The sequence below is a fragment of the Bos taurus genome, chromosome 1 (genome assembly GCF_002263795.3).
Source record: "Bos taurus isolate L1 Dominette 01449 registration number 42190680 breed Hereford chromosome 1, ARS-UCD2.0, whole genome shotgun sequence".
Lineage (NCBI taxonomy): Eukaryota > Metazoa > Chordata > Mammalia > Artiodactyla > Bovidae > Bos > Bos taurus.
In genome coordinates, this window is record NC_037328.1 from 6110920 (window position 1) to 6126692 (window position 15773).

Consider the following 15773-nt stretch of genomic DNA (forward strand, 5'->3'; position numbering starts at 1 on the left):
TAGTCTCTCTCTCTCTCTCTCTTTATATATGTGTGTGTGTGTGTAGTGCCTGGCACTACATGTTAGAGTGAATGAAAGTACCTGAAGTTATGTTAGGTTTCTTTTGTAATCCTTTCCTATTGTAGGTCTGTAAACTGTGGACATGTTTTTCAGGTGAATTAACTCAGTGTAGGTTAGTTCTCCAAAATCCATACTTTGAGTGAAAAAAAAAATTGTCTATGAATGTTAATGCAAAGCTAGCCAACATTTATATAGAACATTCCCCCACAAAGCTCAAAGGAAATTAAACCAAAATGATCAAATGCTGATGATTTCCCCAGGGAAGCGTCCTTGTCCTTCCACAGAGAAATAGTCTTCAAACCTGCAGAGCTAAAATAGCCTGTCTTCCAGCGTTCAAACGTGCCAGTCGAAAAGAAAACCAAGACAAGGAGCCGCGCTGGAAGCTGCCTCTTTCCCAGTTCTGCATATGTAAATAGAGGCAATTTACAAGAGATTATCTGGGGTCTGAATAGGAGAGAAGCCACTTTAATCTTTGAGTACCGAGGTTTCATTTCTCCTTCTCTTCTTCCTCCTCCTGCTTTCTTTCCTCTTTGCCAGAGTTAAAATAAGAGCTCTTCTATTCCCCGAAATGCTGGCGTCCGAGATGGCGCTTTTCCATCAAGTGATGGGGAAGAATCTCCTCTCGGAGACCCTCACACAGGCGCCCGGGGACATTTCCAAGGAGGGTTCCTCGGCCACTCGCGGCCCAGCGCAGAGGTTGGCTCTGCTCTGACCATCAAGTTAAATGTTCTGCCTTCAGGAGGCAATCCTCAATACACTTTCCAGCCTTACGGCGCAAAGTTGAGGACGAGGGAGAATGTGCGTGCGTGTGCGCGCGTCGGGGTGTCTGGATGGGTGTATTGGGGCGGGCAGTAAATAAAGGGTGGGGCGAGCGAGGGGAGGCGAGCGAGGCGAGGTGGCCAGGGAGAACCGAGAAGCCAAAGCGTGGCTCGGATCCCAGTTAACCTGCGGGAGCTCCTCCTGCTCACTGAGAGCCCCTGCACCAACTCACCCCCTACCCTCTCCCCTTCTTCCTCCGTATTCTTTCTCCATCCCCCCCCCCCACTTGGTCTCGTGGCACTCTCCACCTGCCCCCCATCCCTGCCGCCACCCCACTTTCTCATCTGACCCGAGGACGAATGAGGGAGACATTCCGGCGAATTGGGGCAGCAACTTTCCCCGGCTGGTCTCTCGGTTCCGGGAGCAGTTGTGCGCGGCTTCTCCGAGACCCGCGGCCCATGGAGGAGGAGGACGAGGAACGGTGATGGGCTAGCGGCAGAAGCCAGAAGCCCAGAGCGAGCCCATCGTCGCCCGCCGGCTCCGCCATCCCACGCCGGTTCCCTCAAGCTCTTTCCGCCAGGGGAGCGCGCTGGGTATCACCGCGTTAGCATCCCAGGGAGGATGAGGCAGGGACCCGAGCCCAGCGGGCAGCATCTCCAGGGCGAGCGGCGGCGGCTGGGTCTCGGCATGAATTAGGAAGCCAGGAAGATGGAGCGCCGCACACTCCTCGCCCAGCCCAGGCTGAGGACCAGGGACGCTGGCTGGACGCTTCTCTATTTCCTCGGCTCCGTCCTCCCCCAGACCGCCCCGCAAGTACTCCGGATCGGTGAGTGAACCCCGCGGGGCGGGGGAGCGCTCCAGGAGGCCCGCTCTGGGGACGCGGTGGCTCCCCGCGGCCAGCGCGGGCGCCTCGGGGTCCCGGGGCGAGGGAGCGCGCGTCGGTCAGGGGGGCAGGAGCTGGGGGCTGGTGGAGGTCAGTGCCCACCCGAGGCTCCGGGAAAGAAGCCGCCTCACCGCTTCCCTCCTGGCCAGTGCCGGGCTTCCCCGCGAGTACAGTTGGCGGGTTTCTTTTTTTTTTAATCGGGGCTCCAGGAACGCGGGCAAGAGAGCCAGCGATCCAGGTTCGCCTGGACCGGCTTGCTACTCTGAGTGTAGGCGGCTGCAGGCGGTCGGTTTGGGCCAGGAAATGCGCTTCTCCTCTGCGCCTCGGTAGGCATCGCGCTGTCCAGATGCACGCCCCGGGGGTCCTGGCAACCAAGTCTCTGGGTATCCGCGGGATGCCCAGATCTCAGGAGTCGAACTGGGGACCACCAGGGATGCGGGTTCTTCCCTGCGTCTGCTCACCCCGATCCTTCAAGTTTTCTTACTTAAGTTGGGTTCTTGCTCGAGGAGTCTGGAGGGTTCCGTTAGAGTAGGGCAGAGTTGGGGTCTGACTTCTGGCTGAGGGCTCAAGGAGTCAGGAGGACCGCCGAGTTAGCGCCGCGAGCCGGCCCCTAAGTTTTCCACCCTCTCCCCAGTCTGCCCCACCTGCGTGCCACTGAGCACGATCCAAACCGTCAGGGTAAGTCGCTGGAAGACTCTGGACTTTCGTCTCAAGGTGGGATAAAAGGAGACTGGAAGACTGAGGATAGGGACCCCGGGGGCCGCCTAAGGAGGTTGGGGTAATAACAGGGGAGAGAGGGATCTTTGCTAGCGTGTGGACTCAGGGACCTAAACACACAGCACCCGCCACCAAGGTCTGGTCTGTGAAGGCACAGAGCGATTTCTGAGCGGCTTTTTGGGTTGAAAAAGCTCGTTGACTACTTTAATGCTCTCCCTGGCACACTAAAACCAATTTCTATTCCTTTAGTTCTCAGTTGGTCCTCTTCCCCCAACCTACTGGGCTTCTTAAAGACCCAGTGAAGGCGGAGAGCCGCAGGTGAAGTCTTGACACCACGCGGGGCTCCCAGCTTTTCCAGTTTCTCACTGTAGGCACTAAGACTGAGGTCTTCATCTCCGAGGACTTCTAACTTATACCCTTTCCAGGAACTGACCGAACCTGCATGGAACCATCCAGGGCACTCTTTCATAATGACACTAAAGTGGCTGAAATTGTTCAATAACTATTCTGACCTGCAATGAACGCATCTCTTTTCAAAGATTCAGAACCTAGTTCCTGTCACTGAATATCCCCATTGAAAATTAAAAAAAAAAAAAAAAAAAGGAAGTTTACTATTTTGAAATGCATTTTCTCTAGGCACATGGGATCTGTTTTTCAAGGACAGAAAAGATCTCAAATACTAACTTTTACCGCAGATATCTTTCTCTAAATTATGATAATGCACATTTTAATGGATGATTTAGACTGTTCATTTAAGAAGTCCCAAAAGATTCCTCTACAAAAAGTACCACTCATAGCTAAAATATCCTTCACCTTAGTTATGTTTTAACCTTAAATTTTTTAATCTTTTTTTTCTTTTATTTATTTTTTGGGGGGGAAGGGGGATGCAATCAACCCTACACACTCTAGGATTGTTCACTCCTATGAACAAACACAGCGTAAACAATGAGTATGTTACAATTTCCAGTGTTCATTAACTTAATTGGTATTTTGGGTATATTTTATATATCTTATAAAAGACAAATTTAGACACTCTAGAATAAGGTATGCCAGCCAACAGTTTCCCCTTCCTGTACAATAATCTTAAGAAAGAACTTTCCTCTCCTATATCACCCAAATCTAAAGGAATTTCCGGAGGGGATGTGAAAGTATGTTAGGACATATCTATTCACAGATCTGATTATTTACCTAAGCTCCAAGCAATCACACTCATCCATTTAAATTAGTTTTCAGAGTTAAAACAACCCAACGTGATTCACCAACCTTAAAATATATGCTGCACGATAATGAGATTTTCTTTTTCTAAATGGGAACCAAAATGCATAAAGTGAAGTAGCTAGCACGGTGCTGTTTATATGCAGGACAAACATCTTACTTCTTCTGGCTCCTCTGTGACCTGTGCTTGGCATGAACACCAACCTGTAGGCACCTAAGGACCATGCTTACTTTTAAACGCACATTTCAGCACCATGGAAACTGGCTTTAGCTCAGTGGAAACCTGCCTCTCTACAGTGAGTTTCTTATGTCAGTCAAGTCCAACAGTGAGTATGCAATATCAAAGGAGTTGGGGACTGAGCCACTGTGTGTGTTGAGAAAAGGAAAGAGAAGAATGAAAACACACTATTTTTCACTTCTTATCTTTCCTTCCTCTTTTCAACAAACCACTAACCATCTAACCAACCAACCCACCAATCAACCAATCAACAAAAAGGGACACTTGATCATTAACTTGCATTAGTATTACAAGTGTTCCAATAACTGGAAATATCCCCAAGTAAAACATAGATGTCTGGCACTTTGCACTGTAAGGAAGCACTTGAATCTTGGATGAATTAATTACACATCTACTTTTCTTGCAAGAGTGTCTGCTTAAACTTCAGCCATTGAGAAAAAAAGTGAATGAAAGGGATAAAATTTAACAGAAAATTCATGCATCCTAAGAATTAAAGAGGTCTTGATTATGTGTATTATGCATGGTTTTCATGCATATTGTGGATGTCTGTTGAAAAGTTTACAATCTTGAAACATAATTTATATAAAGGGGGTTCTATAGGGCAAAGAGGTCCTAAGCATTACTCCTAACTATACTTCAGAGGTTCTACAACAGCCAGCATGGAAGAGAAATAATGACTGGAGGCAGTGAGTTCTCTAGAGCACGCTGGGGTTATTCCTGTCTTTCTGTCTCACACCCCAGTGTTTGTCAACAGCCAGTTAATCACACACACCTGCTTCGATGACAGACATCTCTGTTACATAGCCAGATAACCAATAGTTAGACCTGGGTCTAGGTGACTTGAGTAGATGGTAGGTACCACCAGTAGTGGACAAAAGAAAAAGAAAAACAATTCTATATGCATATGTAATTTCTGGGACAGATGTAGCATATTTCTAATAACAATAGTAACAGGATTAAATATTTGCATAGTATATTTTAATGTATCATCTCAGCATACCCAATCACAGAGGTGGTGGTTAGCTTAGCATTTAAGAGTTAAGAGTTGGGCCACCAGGCTTTCTGACACATGGTTGTTGTCAGACATCACAGGCTTGGGTTCCACCTCTAAGACTCACTAGATATGTGTCTCAGCAAGACATTCTCTCTCACAGGCTTTTGTTTGCATCTGAAAAATCAAATTAAAGCAATTGCAACCTCACAATGTCATTGGTAAAAGTACAGAAAATAGATAAGGGAAGGGCTATAAACAGTCTATGGATTTATTAGTTGCTTTGTAATTGTTTTTAATTTTTAGACTTGTTAAACGGATTTTTACTTTTTGCTCATTTCTCTTTGGCTGTGCTGGGTCTTTGGCGCTGCGTGGGCTTTTCTCTAGTTGCGGTGCGCCGGCTTCTCATTGCGGTGGCTTCTCTGGTTGTGGCTCTTAGGTGCCAGAACACAGGCTCAGTAGCTTGTGCTGCATGGGATTAATTGCTCTTCAGCATTGATCTTCCCAGACCAGGGATCAAACCCATGTCTCCTGCGTCAGCAGGCAGATTCTTTACCACTGAGCTACCGGGGAAGTCCTTTTGAACATTTTAAAAATTATTATCATTGAAATTTGTTTTCTAAACAGGGACCTAACAAGTAGTGTGGTATATGTTTCTGACACTTAATATTTCTGAGCCTGTATCCCTTTACCTGTGAATTTGTAGTAATGATATCTACTTTTCCTATTTCACAGGGGAGGATCAAATAAACTATGTTTTTTGTTATTTGCAAACAAACCACTATATAAATACAGTGTATTACTATTATGTAATTAAATATAGTATACAAAGAGAAATACTGTGGAATATGTGAATAGAATGGAAATTTACATGACAATATTATTGTTCAAACGTTTTTATCTCCTTAAGAGAGATCCAAATGTATTTTATTTCAACCATCAAGTTGACTATAGCATTATTTTTTAAATATTTAATCATAAATATCCCCAAAGTTCAAAGTAACACTGCATATTCATATTTTTGCTGAAGTGTACAAAAACTCACAACTTTATTCTGCCATCACAAAATGAATTATTTGTCATTTTAATATTCATTCTTCACTCAACAGACAAATATTTATTACATGCTTCCTCACCTATGAGCTGGGCTTCCCTGGTAGCTCAGATGGTAAAGAATCCCCCTGCAATGTGGGAGACTTGGGTTGGATCCCTGGGTTGGGAAGATCCCCTGCAGGACGGCATGGCAACCCACTCCAGTATCCTTGCCAGGAGAATCTCCACGGACAGAGGAACCTGGCAGGCTACAGTCCATGGGGTCGCAAAGAGTCGGATACAACTAAGCAACTAAGCACACGCCCCTGTGAGCCAGACACATGCAAGGCATGCCACAGTGGACAAAATGCACCTGGCTCTTTGATTCTTATATTCTAATGGTTTACAATCTATGTCACCATGGAAAATTTTCATAAGGCCTTCAGTGAAGACACTTTTAATGTTTTAGTGTCAGATATTATTCTCGGAGAAGGCAATGGCACCCTACTCCAGTACTTTTGCCTGGAAAATCCCATGGACGGAGGAGCGTGGTAGGCTGCAGTCCATGGGGTCGCTAAGAGTCGATCATGACTGAGCGACTTCACTTTCACTTTTCACTTTCATGCATTGGAGAAGGAAATGGCAACCCACTCCAGTGTTCTTGCCTGGAGAATCCCAAGGACGGAGGAGCCTGGTGGGCTGCCGTCTATGGGGTCGCACAGAGTCGGACACGACTGAAGCGACTTAGCAGCAGCAGCATTATTCTTGGAGAGTTCTCCATTCATTTTCTGCTTTCAGTTTATTATATCCATGTCATAGTCCACATGGAATAAGTCCAAACCTTCAAATGCACAGAGGACAGACAGAGTGGATTCATGCTGCCAAACCTGGAGCAGAAATCCCTGCCTCTGTTTAGGAAGATCTATTTGGCCCTGAGGTAGATTTCACCCTGAGAAAGCATGCTGATGTCATCACTGACTTTAGAACTCCACTGACCCTGGGAAAAAAATCTGGAGGAGAAGCTATCTGATAGAGGATAAAAAAGGAGTCTCTGGATAATGTGAACGTATTTCTGCAAATGAGCAGATCTTTTGCCTTATTATCTGCATAAATCACCTTTTTCTTTAATATTGATTTTACAGGTCTAATGGATTTTACAGGTCTAATATTTATACTGTGTAAACCTGACTTGCAGTACTTTTCCTACATGGCTTTTAATCTCCAGTTTTGAGAAGGCCAAGACTTTGTGACTTTGCCTAAATTCCAGTGCTAGTTAGTAGGAATGCTGGGCTTTGGAGCTAGACATTCCAATCTCAAGTTTCAAGCCCTTGCATTAAATTATACTGTATTGTAAATGGACTTGTGTATGTCAGTTACACAACAGTTTAAACTAAGCTGAAGTCAAAATATCAGAGAAATGAACTGTTGCTGTTACTTATTCAGCAATAACTACATAAAGCAAAGTTAATGTGATTTATATTTGAGTATACTTTAGACATTTGTCAAAAAGGAAAGCCGATATTATCATTGGACTCCCCATAATTTCTCAATAAGAAGGGGTTCAGGGAGATAACCTAGTTGGAGGGGAACCTTGTTGCCTAATATCTAGCCAACACACTATTTTTAATGAGACTGTACCAGCAATTGAAATGGTTTTCAGGGGAGATTGATTGATAGATACGAGTAGTGGTGAGTTATCCTATGGCCTCTTAATCCTCTTTTATTGTTTCACAGATAATTATCCATAGAAAATGTAACATATTTTATCTATATGCTAAAATTTTCCAGAAATTATTTCAGCTCAAAGAAAGAATGGTGGGGAACTACAAGTGGAAGGGAAGTCATTTTTCTAACTGCCTTTTTCTAATTGGCCTCAAGAAAATTACTAATGTATTGTGTTAGTTATAGAAGGATAAATAATAATAACAAACTCATGGATTCATTGCAAAGAAGAAAAGTGGTATCATATGTGAAATGTATGACTTGTGTTAGGGTTAACGCAGGTACCTCCTCAGCCTGATCTTTCTTTTGATTAATGAACAGGGTAGGAGTTTCATGCTGAAGAATAATTGATTTGTCTGGTTAAGTAAGCATGGGGAAATGCTCTCCTTTAGAGATTCATGGGGCAGGTTTACATATTAAAGGTTGTTTCTAATTCTGCACAAAGAATTCTGTTTTGTTGTTGTTGTTTAGTATGGTATCTCCCACAGTTTAATCATCAAAAGACCCTTACTTAAATCACAACCATTAAGGTCCTACTGAACTCATACTACCCAGAACATATTTAAGGTAACACTGGACATTAAGACCATTGAACTGTCAGTATATATACATCAAAACTCATGTGAGCACACATCCTGCTGCTTCTTCAGTCTTACCCAAATTCTGCCCACTCCTTACTTCAGAATATCTTTTTAAAAAGCTTTAAGAATAGATTTAAAATGTTTAGATTGTTCTGTATTATGAAGAAAACATTTTTAAAAACCACATAGCCTATTCTGAAGGTATATCATTTTTATTAGCTTAAAATGTGATATGGGGCCATTTTCCTGTTTTCATTTTTGAGGCTTACTTTTTTAGCATTGTTTTAAATGGAAAAAATATATCAGTTTTATAATATATTTTCTAAGAATATAATCTGTAGTAAGTTAAAGTTTTTTTTATATTTAAACTCAAACTATATACTTTTTAAATGTGTATCTGATTTTTTGTGATAAATTTTCATAGAGAAATGCAAACATTTAAATAAAAAGGAATGTACACCAGCTACATGAACTAAATAAATTTCTCGTCTTGACTTTCTATTGAGATCAAGTTGTCATATCAAACTGGAAAAACCTAAACTCTAATTACATTAACATTCTAATATTATTAATTGCAAGTCAAATGGAAAGCTCAGGTTTACCCTGAAGGGAAAATAGTAAAGAGGTAAAAATATGCTATTTTGTATTTATGTAACTTGTAAGCTACTAAAAAATAAAAATCCCTGTGTGACTTGGGTGATATTTTACTCTCTTTTTGTTCTTTTTCAAAATTTAAGGGTTTTTAAAATGTAATTTTGTACAATGTTATGTTAACATATTTATTAAATACAAGATAAGATTAGTTACAAGGTGTACTTAAGAAACAATGACATTGACTAAATTAAGAGTAAATTCCTATTAACCACAAAACAATCTTACAAAAATACCATACAGCATTAAAAGCACTTTCTTTTAACCTCTAAATTATTTTGCTATATTATTAGGTACCTTAGTTGGCTGAATACTTTTGAAAGACTAGCCTATCTTACATCTTTTGATAAATTACTAGTTAACTGCTGATTGGGGAAAAGCAAAACACAAAATAAAATAATGTATAAAAGCCTATTAACACTAAAATTCTGACTGAAAAATGTTTCAAAAGGAACTCACCAATGTATGCTTTATACTAGAATTTATTTTTGTTTAATAGAAATCTAGTGATTAATTATTACTCTTGTCATCAGTGATCAATTTGAAGACTGGCAGTTCACTACCACTTATTTTTTTCTTAAATATGCAAAATGAAAACTATATTAAAATGCATTATTTGTTTCACTGAGCAAGTCAAAGATTATAGACTATATTAAGGTGAAACATGTACTGTATTTGATCAATTAAAACTCAACTCATAAACCGATTGGTATTCACAATAGACAATGACGCTCTAGGAGCAATGAACACAACGGGCACCCAGGCATCCTTGTGGACGTGGACACTTTTGGGACTGACGCAAAAATACACGAGTATCATGTAGTATCATGGAGTATCTTGTAATACCAGAGAAAGAAGTGGTCCAAAAACCCCACTGATGGTAGTGTGTTAAAGGTTCACAGGTATCAAGTACTGGGCTCCCAAGGTCAAAAATGGAATAATTTGAGCAAACATTTTTTTAAAGTAGTATTGGGTTATAAAGTATCAGTCACTTAGTCGTGTCTGACTCTTTGAGACCCCATGGACTGTAGCCTGCCAGGCTCCTCTGTCCATGGAATTCTCCAGGCAAGAATACTGGAGTGGGTTGCCATTTTCTCCTCCAGGGGATCTTCTGGACCCAGGTATTGTACCGGGGGCTCCTGCATTCCAGGCTGACTCTTCACCACGTGACCCGCCAGGGCAGTCATGTTCTGAAAGCTCCAAGTTATTACGATTTTCTGCTTCCCTCTCAGCATCTCTGTCTGGTGACCCTAAACCTCTCCAGTTCACCACGTCTAACCAAACATGGGTTATAACCAAAGTATAAAATAAATGACCTTGAATTCATACTGATATAAATAAATGATTAAAGTTAAAAAATGGGGGAGAAGAGACATATCTCTGAAACAAATGAGCCAAGTGATCAAGGTCAGTGTTACTATGCATAAATCGTATTGATAGTATGTACCTTTGATGTGATAAGGCAAATGGCACTTTTCTTATCTGGGTTTCATCTCCAAAATTCAGATCCCCACTCTAAACATGAGAAAAATGTCAGATCAATAGCAATAGAAGACATTCTACAAAATATGTGGCCAATACTTGCCAACACTTTCAAGGTCATGATAAACAAAATCTGAGAAATTGTCACAGCCATGAGAAGTCTAAGGAGACATGATAAATAAATGTGATTGGATGTTCTGAATGAGATTCTGGAAGGAAAAAAGGATATTAGGTGAAAATGAAGGACATTTGAATAAAAATGCATACTATTGTACTTAATAATAGTGTATCAATACTGTTTCATTAATTTTATTTTTTTGTTTTTTTTTTAACTTTTCTTATTTTTTTAACTTTTATTTTATTTTTAAACTTTACAATATTGTATTGGTTTTGCCAAATATCAAAATGAATCCACCACAGGTATACATGTGTTCCCCATCCTGAACCCTCCTCCCTGTTTCATTAATTTTAAATGCACTATGCACATATAAAGTTGTGAATAATAGGAAAAACTAGATGTGGAGCATATGAGAATTTCTCTGAATATAAGTCTAAAACTGTTCTAAAAAATAAATATGTAAAGTCCATTAAAAAAAAAAAAAACCCGTAACCCATATCAAGATCTCTTCTGCTATAACTGTTCCTACCTACTCTGTAGTACAGAAAAGTCTATAACTAATTGCATCAAGGAAAATAGAAAACCTATTGTCAGTTCCATAGAATATGCCACATAGTTTTCTAGAGTATCATTAAAATAACTACAACAGAATATAATATCAGAAAAATCATTAAGGAAATAAACTTTATATAAAACTTGCTATTGATAAAATGTGATGCTTGTATGTCCTCTTTAGAATTCTGCTATGGGTTTATAGAAAATCAGGCATCAGCTGTTTCAATCTATTAGCATCTAGGTTTTCAGCAATTATGTACTTTTTGTACTTAATTAAACAAAATTTAACTTTGAATATTGATTCAAGCATTGTGACATACTCTGCTAGAGGCTGTAAGTGTGGATGTCTTAGGATGAATTCTCATAGCAAACCATTTGCATGGTTCCTTTTCTTAGCAAAACTGTCTAAATATGTCTTTAAAAATCAATACTTAATTCCCAGGGCCAGTACTTTATAATTCAAATTGGGGAAAGGATGGCAAAAATCAAATGTTTTTCTTTTTCATTGTGAAGACTCAATTACGACTTTTAAAGCTTTTCTTTTTTAAAAAAATTTAAACCTCTAAACTGTTGGATTGCATACTTTGGGGAACCATAAACAGAAGCTGCATTCTGATGACCTGCCTATGTTTATATTGTATAAGATGTTACTGTATCTCCTAAAAACAGACTAGTCAGAGAGCTCTATCTTTTGAGTCTAAAGGACAATATTCATTTACCTTTTGAATTCTGGGCAGTGTGTGTTTCTTTTAATTCAGGATATATTTGAACTCTAAGGCTGTTTTTATACAAGCTTACCAAATTGGCAAGAACCTTTATAAATGATTGTAAATCGACTAAATCAACAGGAAGGAATGGTTAAGAAAGGAATAGTTGAAACTCAAGAAAGAAGGATCTATTAAATGTAAACCTTATGGTAAAATGTAGGCCTTAAAATGAAAACTGCATAGGAAGTAGTGTATGATTTTACATATCTTGGATTGGGAATGTTTACATTTCATCCTTGCTTATAGATAACTCGAAGAATTAAGGTGGAAAAAGAAAGTCCATTTGTTTTGTGAATACGGTGAGTTACAGGTGAAATTTTTTTTTTTTTAATTTAGATTCCTATTACTTGTCCTTGCCTAATTTAAAAATGAATGGTTAAAGTCATCATTCTGTACTTTCTAGATTATTCTAGCAGTCCCTTTGCATGCAGTTTGACAGAGTGCAAAGCTCACCAAAATGAGAATGTTTCCAGTTCTGGTGATTGCTAGCTTGGCCACGTCTCCTAACCTTTAAATAAGCCCATTTCCTTGGTTGAGGAAGCCGGTGGTAAACAAAGGACATGGGCGCAACGGTTACCCCAGCCTCGCCCTCAGTTCCCTCTACAGTGTTGGTTCTGCTTTATTGTCATTGGTCTGAACTGAGAAACCTCATGAGGATATGCAACACCTTTGTACTTCGCACTTACAGCCACGGCATCACATGTGTGGAAATGGGACTTTGTTCATTTCCCTGAAATTAAACCTGACTAGGCACACAAGCCCCTGTATCCACCAGGACCACAGCAAGGTTTCACTTTCAATTTAAAATGTAAATTTCAAGAGCTCTCCTTTCTTCCTTTTCTCTGCATAGACCAAAGACCCCTCTGTGTCCTTCAGGGAGATGAGTTTGCTGTTGTTTGTCCAAGACATCCACTGTGATGTGATGATTCTGTCTGAACCCAGGTACTGACCTCTAACTCCAGGCATCCACTGCCCACAACTGCAATCGGAGAGCCCACCGTGGTTCACTTTCACCCTTTGAGACGCAGCAGTTCTCTGTCTGATTTCTGAAGTGGGCTGTTTACCCAGCACCTCATTAAGGAGAAATCCATGGTTCACATAGCAGCAATCAGCCTCAAGTTATCTCCAGGCCCCAATTATCTCAGGCCCTTTCTGTTCAAGAACACAATGTCTCCATCTCCATTCTCATTTATGTACCTCAAACTGCAAAACGTGCAGATTGTACTCACAGAGAACACAACTGTATGTGGGTCTGTGTACCTCAGATCCCAGGGGTTCTACTGACTGCCTGTCTCAAGTCGAACTTTCCATCCTGCAAAGAGGGGAAACAGATCTGGATTCTTAGAGTGCCACACATTTATCTGAACTCTAATGTTGAAGCTTTAAGCACTAGGGTGATTTTTTAAAATATGTTCAAACTATGATTTGAAACTATTTTTAAAACTATGTTTAAACTATATTTTATAGCTGTTTCAAAAATTAAGATAACAAAAGAAGCAACAATAAAAGCAAACTTTGTACATTTCAGTTTTCTGCATTTTGCAAAAGAAAGTCTAGGTTTTTAAGGCCTCTCTAATTATTATATGGTATGTGTTATATCATAATTATAAAATTAGTATATATTAATGTATTGCATATACATACCCACACATTACCACATATATTATATATATTACTATATATAATATACATATGCTTATAAGTTGCTTCAGTCGTGTCCGACTCTGTGCGACCCCATAGACGGCAGCCCGCTAGGCTTCTCTGTCCCTGGGATTCTCCAGGCAAGAACACTGGAGTGGGTTGCCATTTCCTTCTCCAATGCATGAAAGTGAAAAGTGAAAGTGAAGTCGCTCAGTCGTGTCCGACTCTTAGCGACCCCATGAACTGGAGCCTACCAGGCTCCTCTGTCCATGGGATTTTCCAGGCAAAAGTACTGGAGTGGGGTGCCATTGCCCTCTCCGAATATACATACAGTCGTGTATAAATGCCTAAATATATATTAAAATTCCAGTTTAGGTTTTTCTATATGCTTTGTTTATTTGACCTGGAGAAATATCATGTATGAAGCTAATTACTGCATTTCAAAATAACTTGGAAAGGGTAATGGTGATGTGCTGTGCTCTGCTTAGTTGCTCAGTCGTGTCTGACTCTTTGTGACCCCATGGACTGTAGCCTGCCAGGCTCCTCTGTTCAGGGGGATTCTCCAGGCAAGAATTCTGGAGTGGGTTGCATACCCTCCTCCAAGAGATCTTCCCAACCAAGTATGAACCCAGGTCTCCTGCATTGCAGGTGAGTTCTTTACCATCTGAGTCACCAGGGAAACCCAAGAATACTGGAGTGGATAATGTATCCCTTCTCCAGGGGAACATCCCAACCCAGGAACTGAACCGGGGTTTCTTGCATTTCAGGGGATTCTTTACCAACTGAGCTACCAGGAAGGCCCCAAGGGTGATAAACACCCTGTTTATGACTGGTGGTGGTGGGAGACAGAGAGAAAAGTAGAGAGGGGGGGCATAGGGATCATGACCATGACAAATGTTCTTAGGCTACAAGGGCTTTTGAAACATCTGTTCAGTGACCTATGGGAATATCTCTATTGGTCAGATTGAACATCAAGATTTAATGACATCAAGGTGGTGCTAGTGGCAAAGAATCCGCCTGCCAATTCAGGAGATACAAGAGACTCAGGTTTGGTCCCTGAGTCAGGAAGCTTTCCTACAGTAGGAAATGGCACCCATTCCAGTATTCTTGCCTGAAAATTCCCATAGACAGAGGAGCCTGGCAGGCTACAGCCACAGGGTCGCAAAGAGTTGGACACAATTGAGCACAGGGCCCAATTAACACAATAGGGCTGATAATACTTTTGCTACATCCAGGATCATTTGTCAGAAAAGAATCCATATTAAGGTACAAAATAAATATCTTAAGGAAGAAAATGATTTAGTAGGAAACACCCCAAAATGTTGTAAAGAATTGGTTATTACTAGTTTAATATTTCGGAGAAGGCAATGGCACCCCCACTCCAGTACTCTTGCCTGGAAAATCCTATGGACAGAGGGGCCTGGTAGGCTCCAATCCATGGGATTGCTAAGAGTCGGACATGACTGAGCGACTTCACTTTCACTTTTCACTTTCACACATTGGAGAAGGAAATGGCAAGCCACTCCAGTGTTCTTGCCTGGAGAATCCCAGGGACGGGGGAGCCTGGTGGGCTGCCGTCTATGGGGTCTCACAGAGTCGGACACGACTGAAGCGACTTAGCAGCAGCAGTTTAATACATGCAGCATCCTCTTCCAGGATACATAGCCAAAATGTTTTGCTTTTGCTGCATAGCCAAAAGGTAAATGGAAATCAGACCCAGAAGTTCCTTTCAACAGGCTATAAAAAGCATATAAATATAAAAACATTTTTCATGTGACATATATACAAATAAAATTCATATACATGCATGTATAAATAAATTTAAAATAATAGTACTTAAGGCAGAGACTTCAAAGACCGTAACACCCAACTTTCTCATTTAATAAAAGAGAGCATTGAGACCCCAGAAATAAAAGCAGCCCAGCCTGAATCTCAATGATACTTTATTGCAACTTTGTTTTTCTCATTCAACTCATTTGAGATTTGTTAAAGATCTATACTTAAATCAATGAAGTATTGTAATCAACCAGTAAAATACATAAGTTCCAGAATACATGGGTCATAGAACTATCAGTGTGGTGTCTTTAAATCTGGATGCTCTGAGAAGTTATGTTTTGAGATGTGTATCAAAGGAGAAGGTAGACCAGAGAAATGGAGGTGAAGTATACAGTCCAGGTGGTGATAACTACTGAAAGAGTAAAATCCAGAGAAATTCTGACATGTGGGAAAAATATCAATAGAGAAATCTTAACAAAAAGCTGTTAAATTTTAAATATGTTAAAAATCTAACATATCTTTAGTTTTTTTTTTCCCGACTTTGTGTGATCCAAGCATTTCTGGTCAACTTGTCTTACATTTATT

The 15773-nt window shown here is 40.7% G+C and overlaps 1 protein-coding gene across 12 annotated transcripts in view; it reads left to right on the top strand.

The window, feature by feature from the left end:
* The first annotated feature begins 230 nt into the window (after window positions 1-230).
* Window positions 231-15773, top strand: part of GRIK1 (glutamate ionotropic receptor kainate type subunit 1) — a 466650-nt gene continuing 451107 nt past the window's right edge. For 11 of the 12 annotated variants that reach the window (XM_059885294.1, XM_059885300.1, XM_059885297.1 and 8 more), the window contains exon 1: window positions 231-1645. In XM_059885294.1, the coding sequence (XP_059741277.1) occupies window positions 1528-1645 (118 nt within the window). In that variant the 5' untranslated portion in view covers window positions 231-1527. 12 annotated transcript variants of the gene reach the window in all.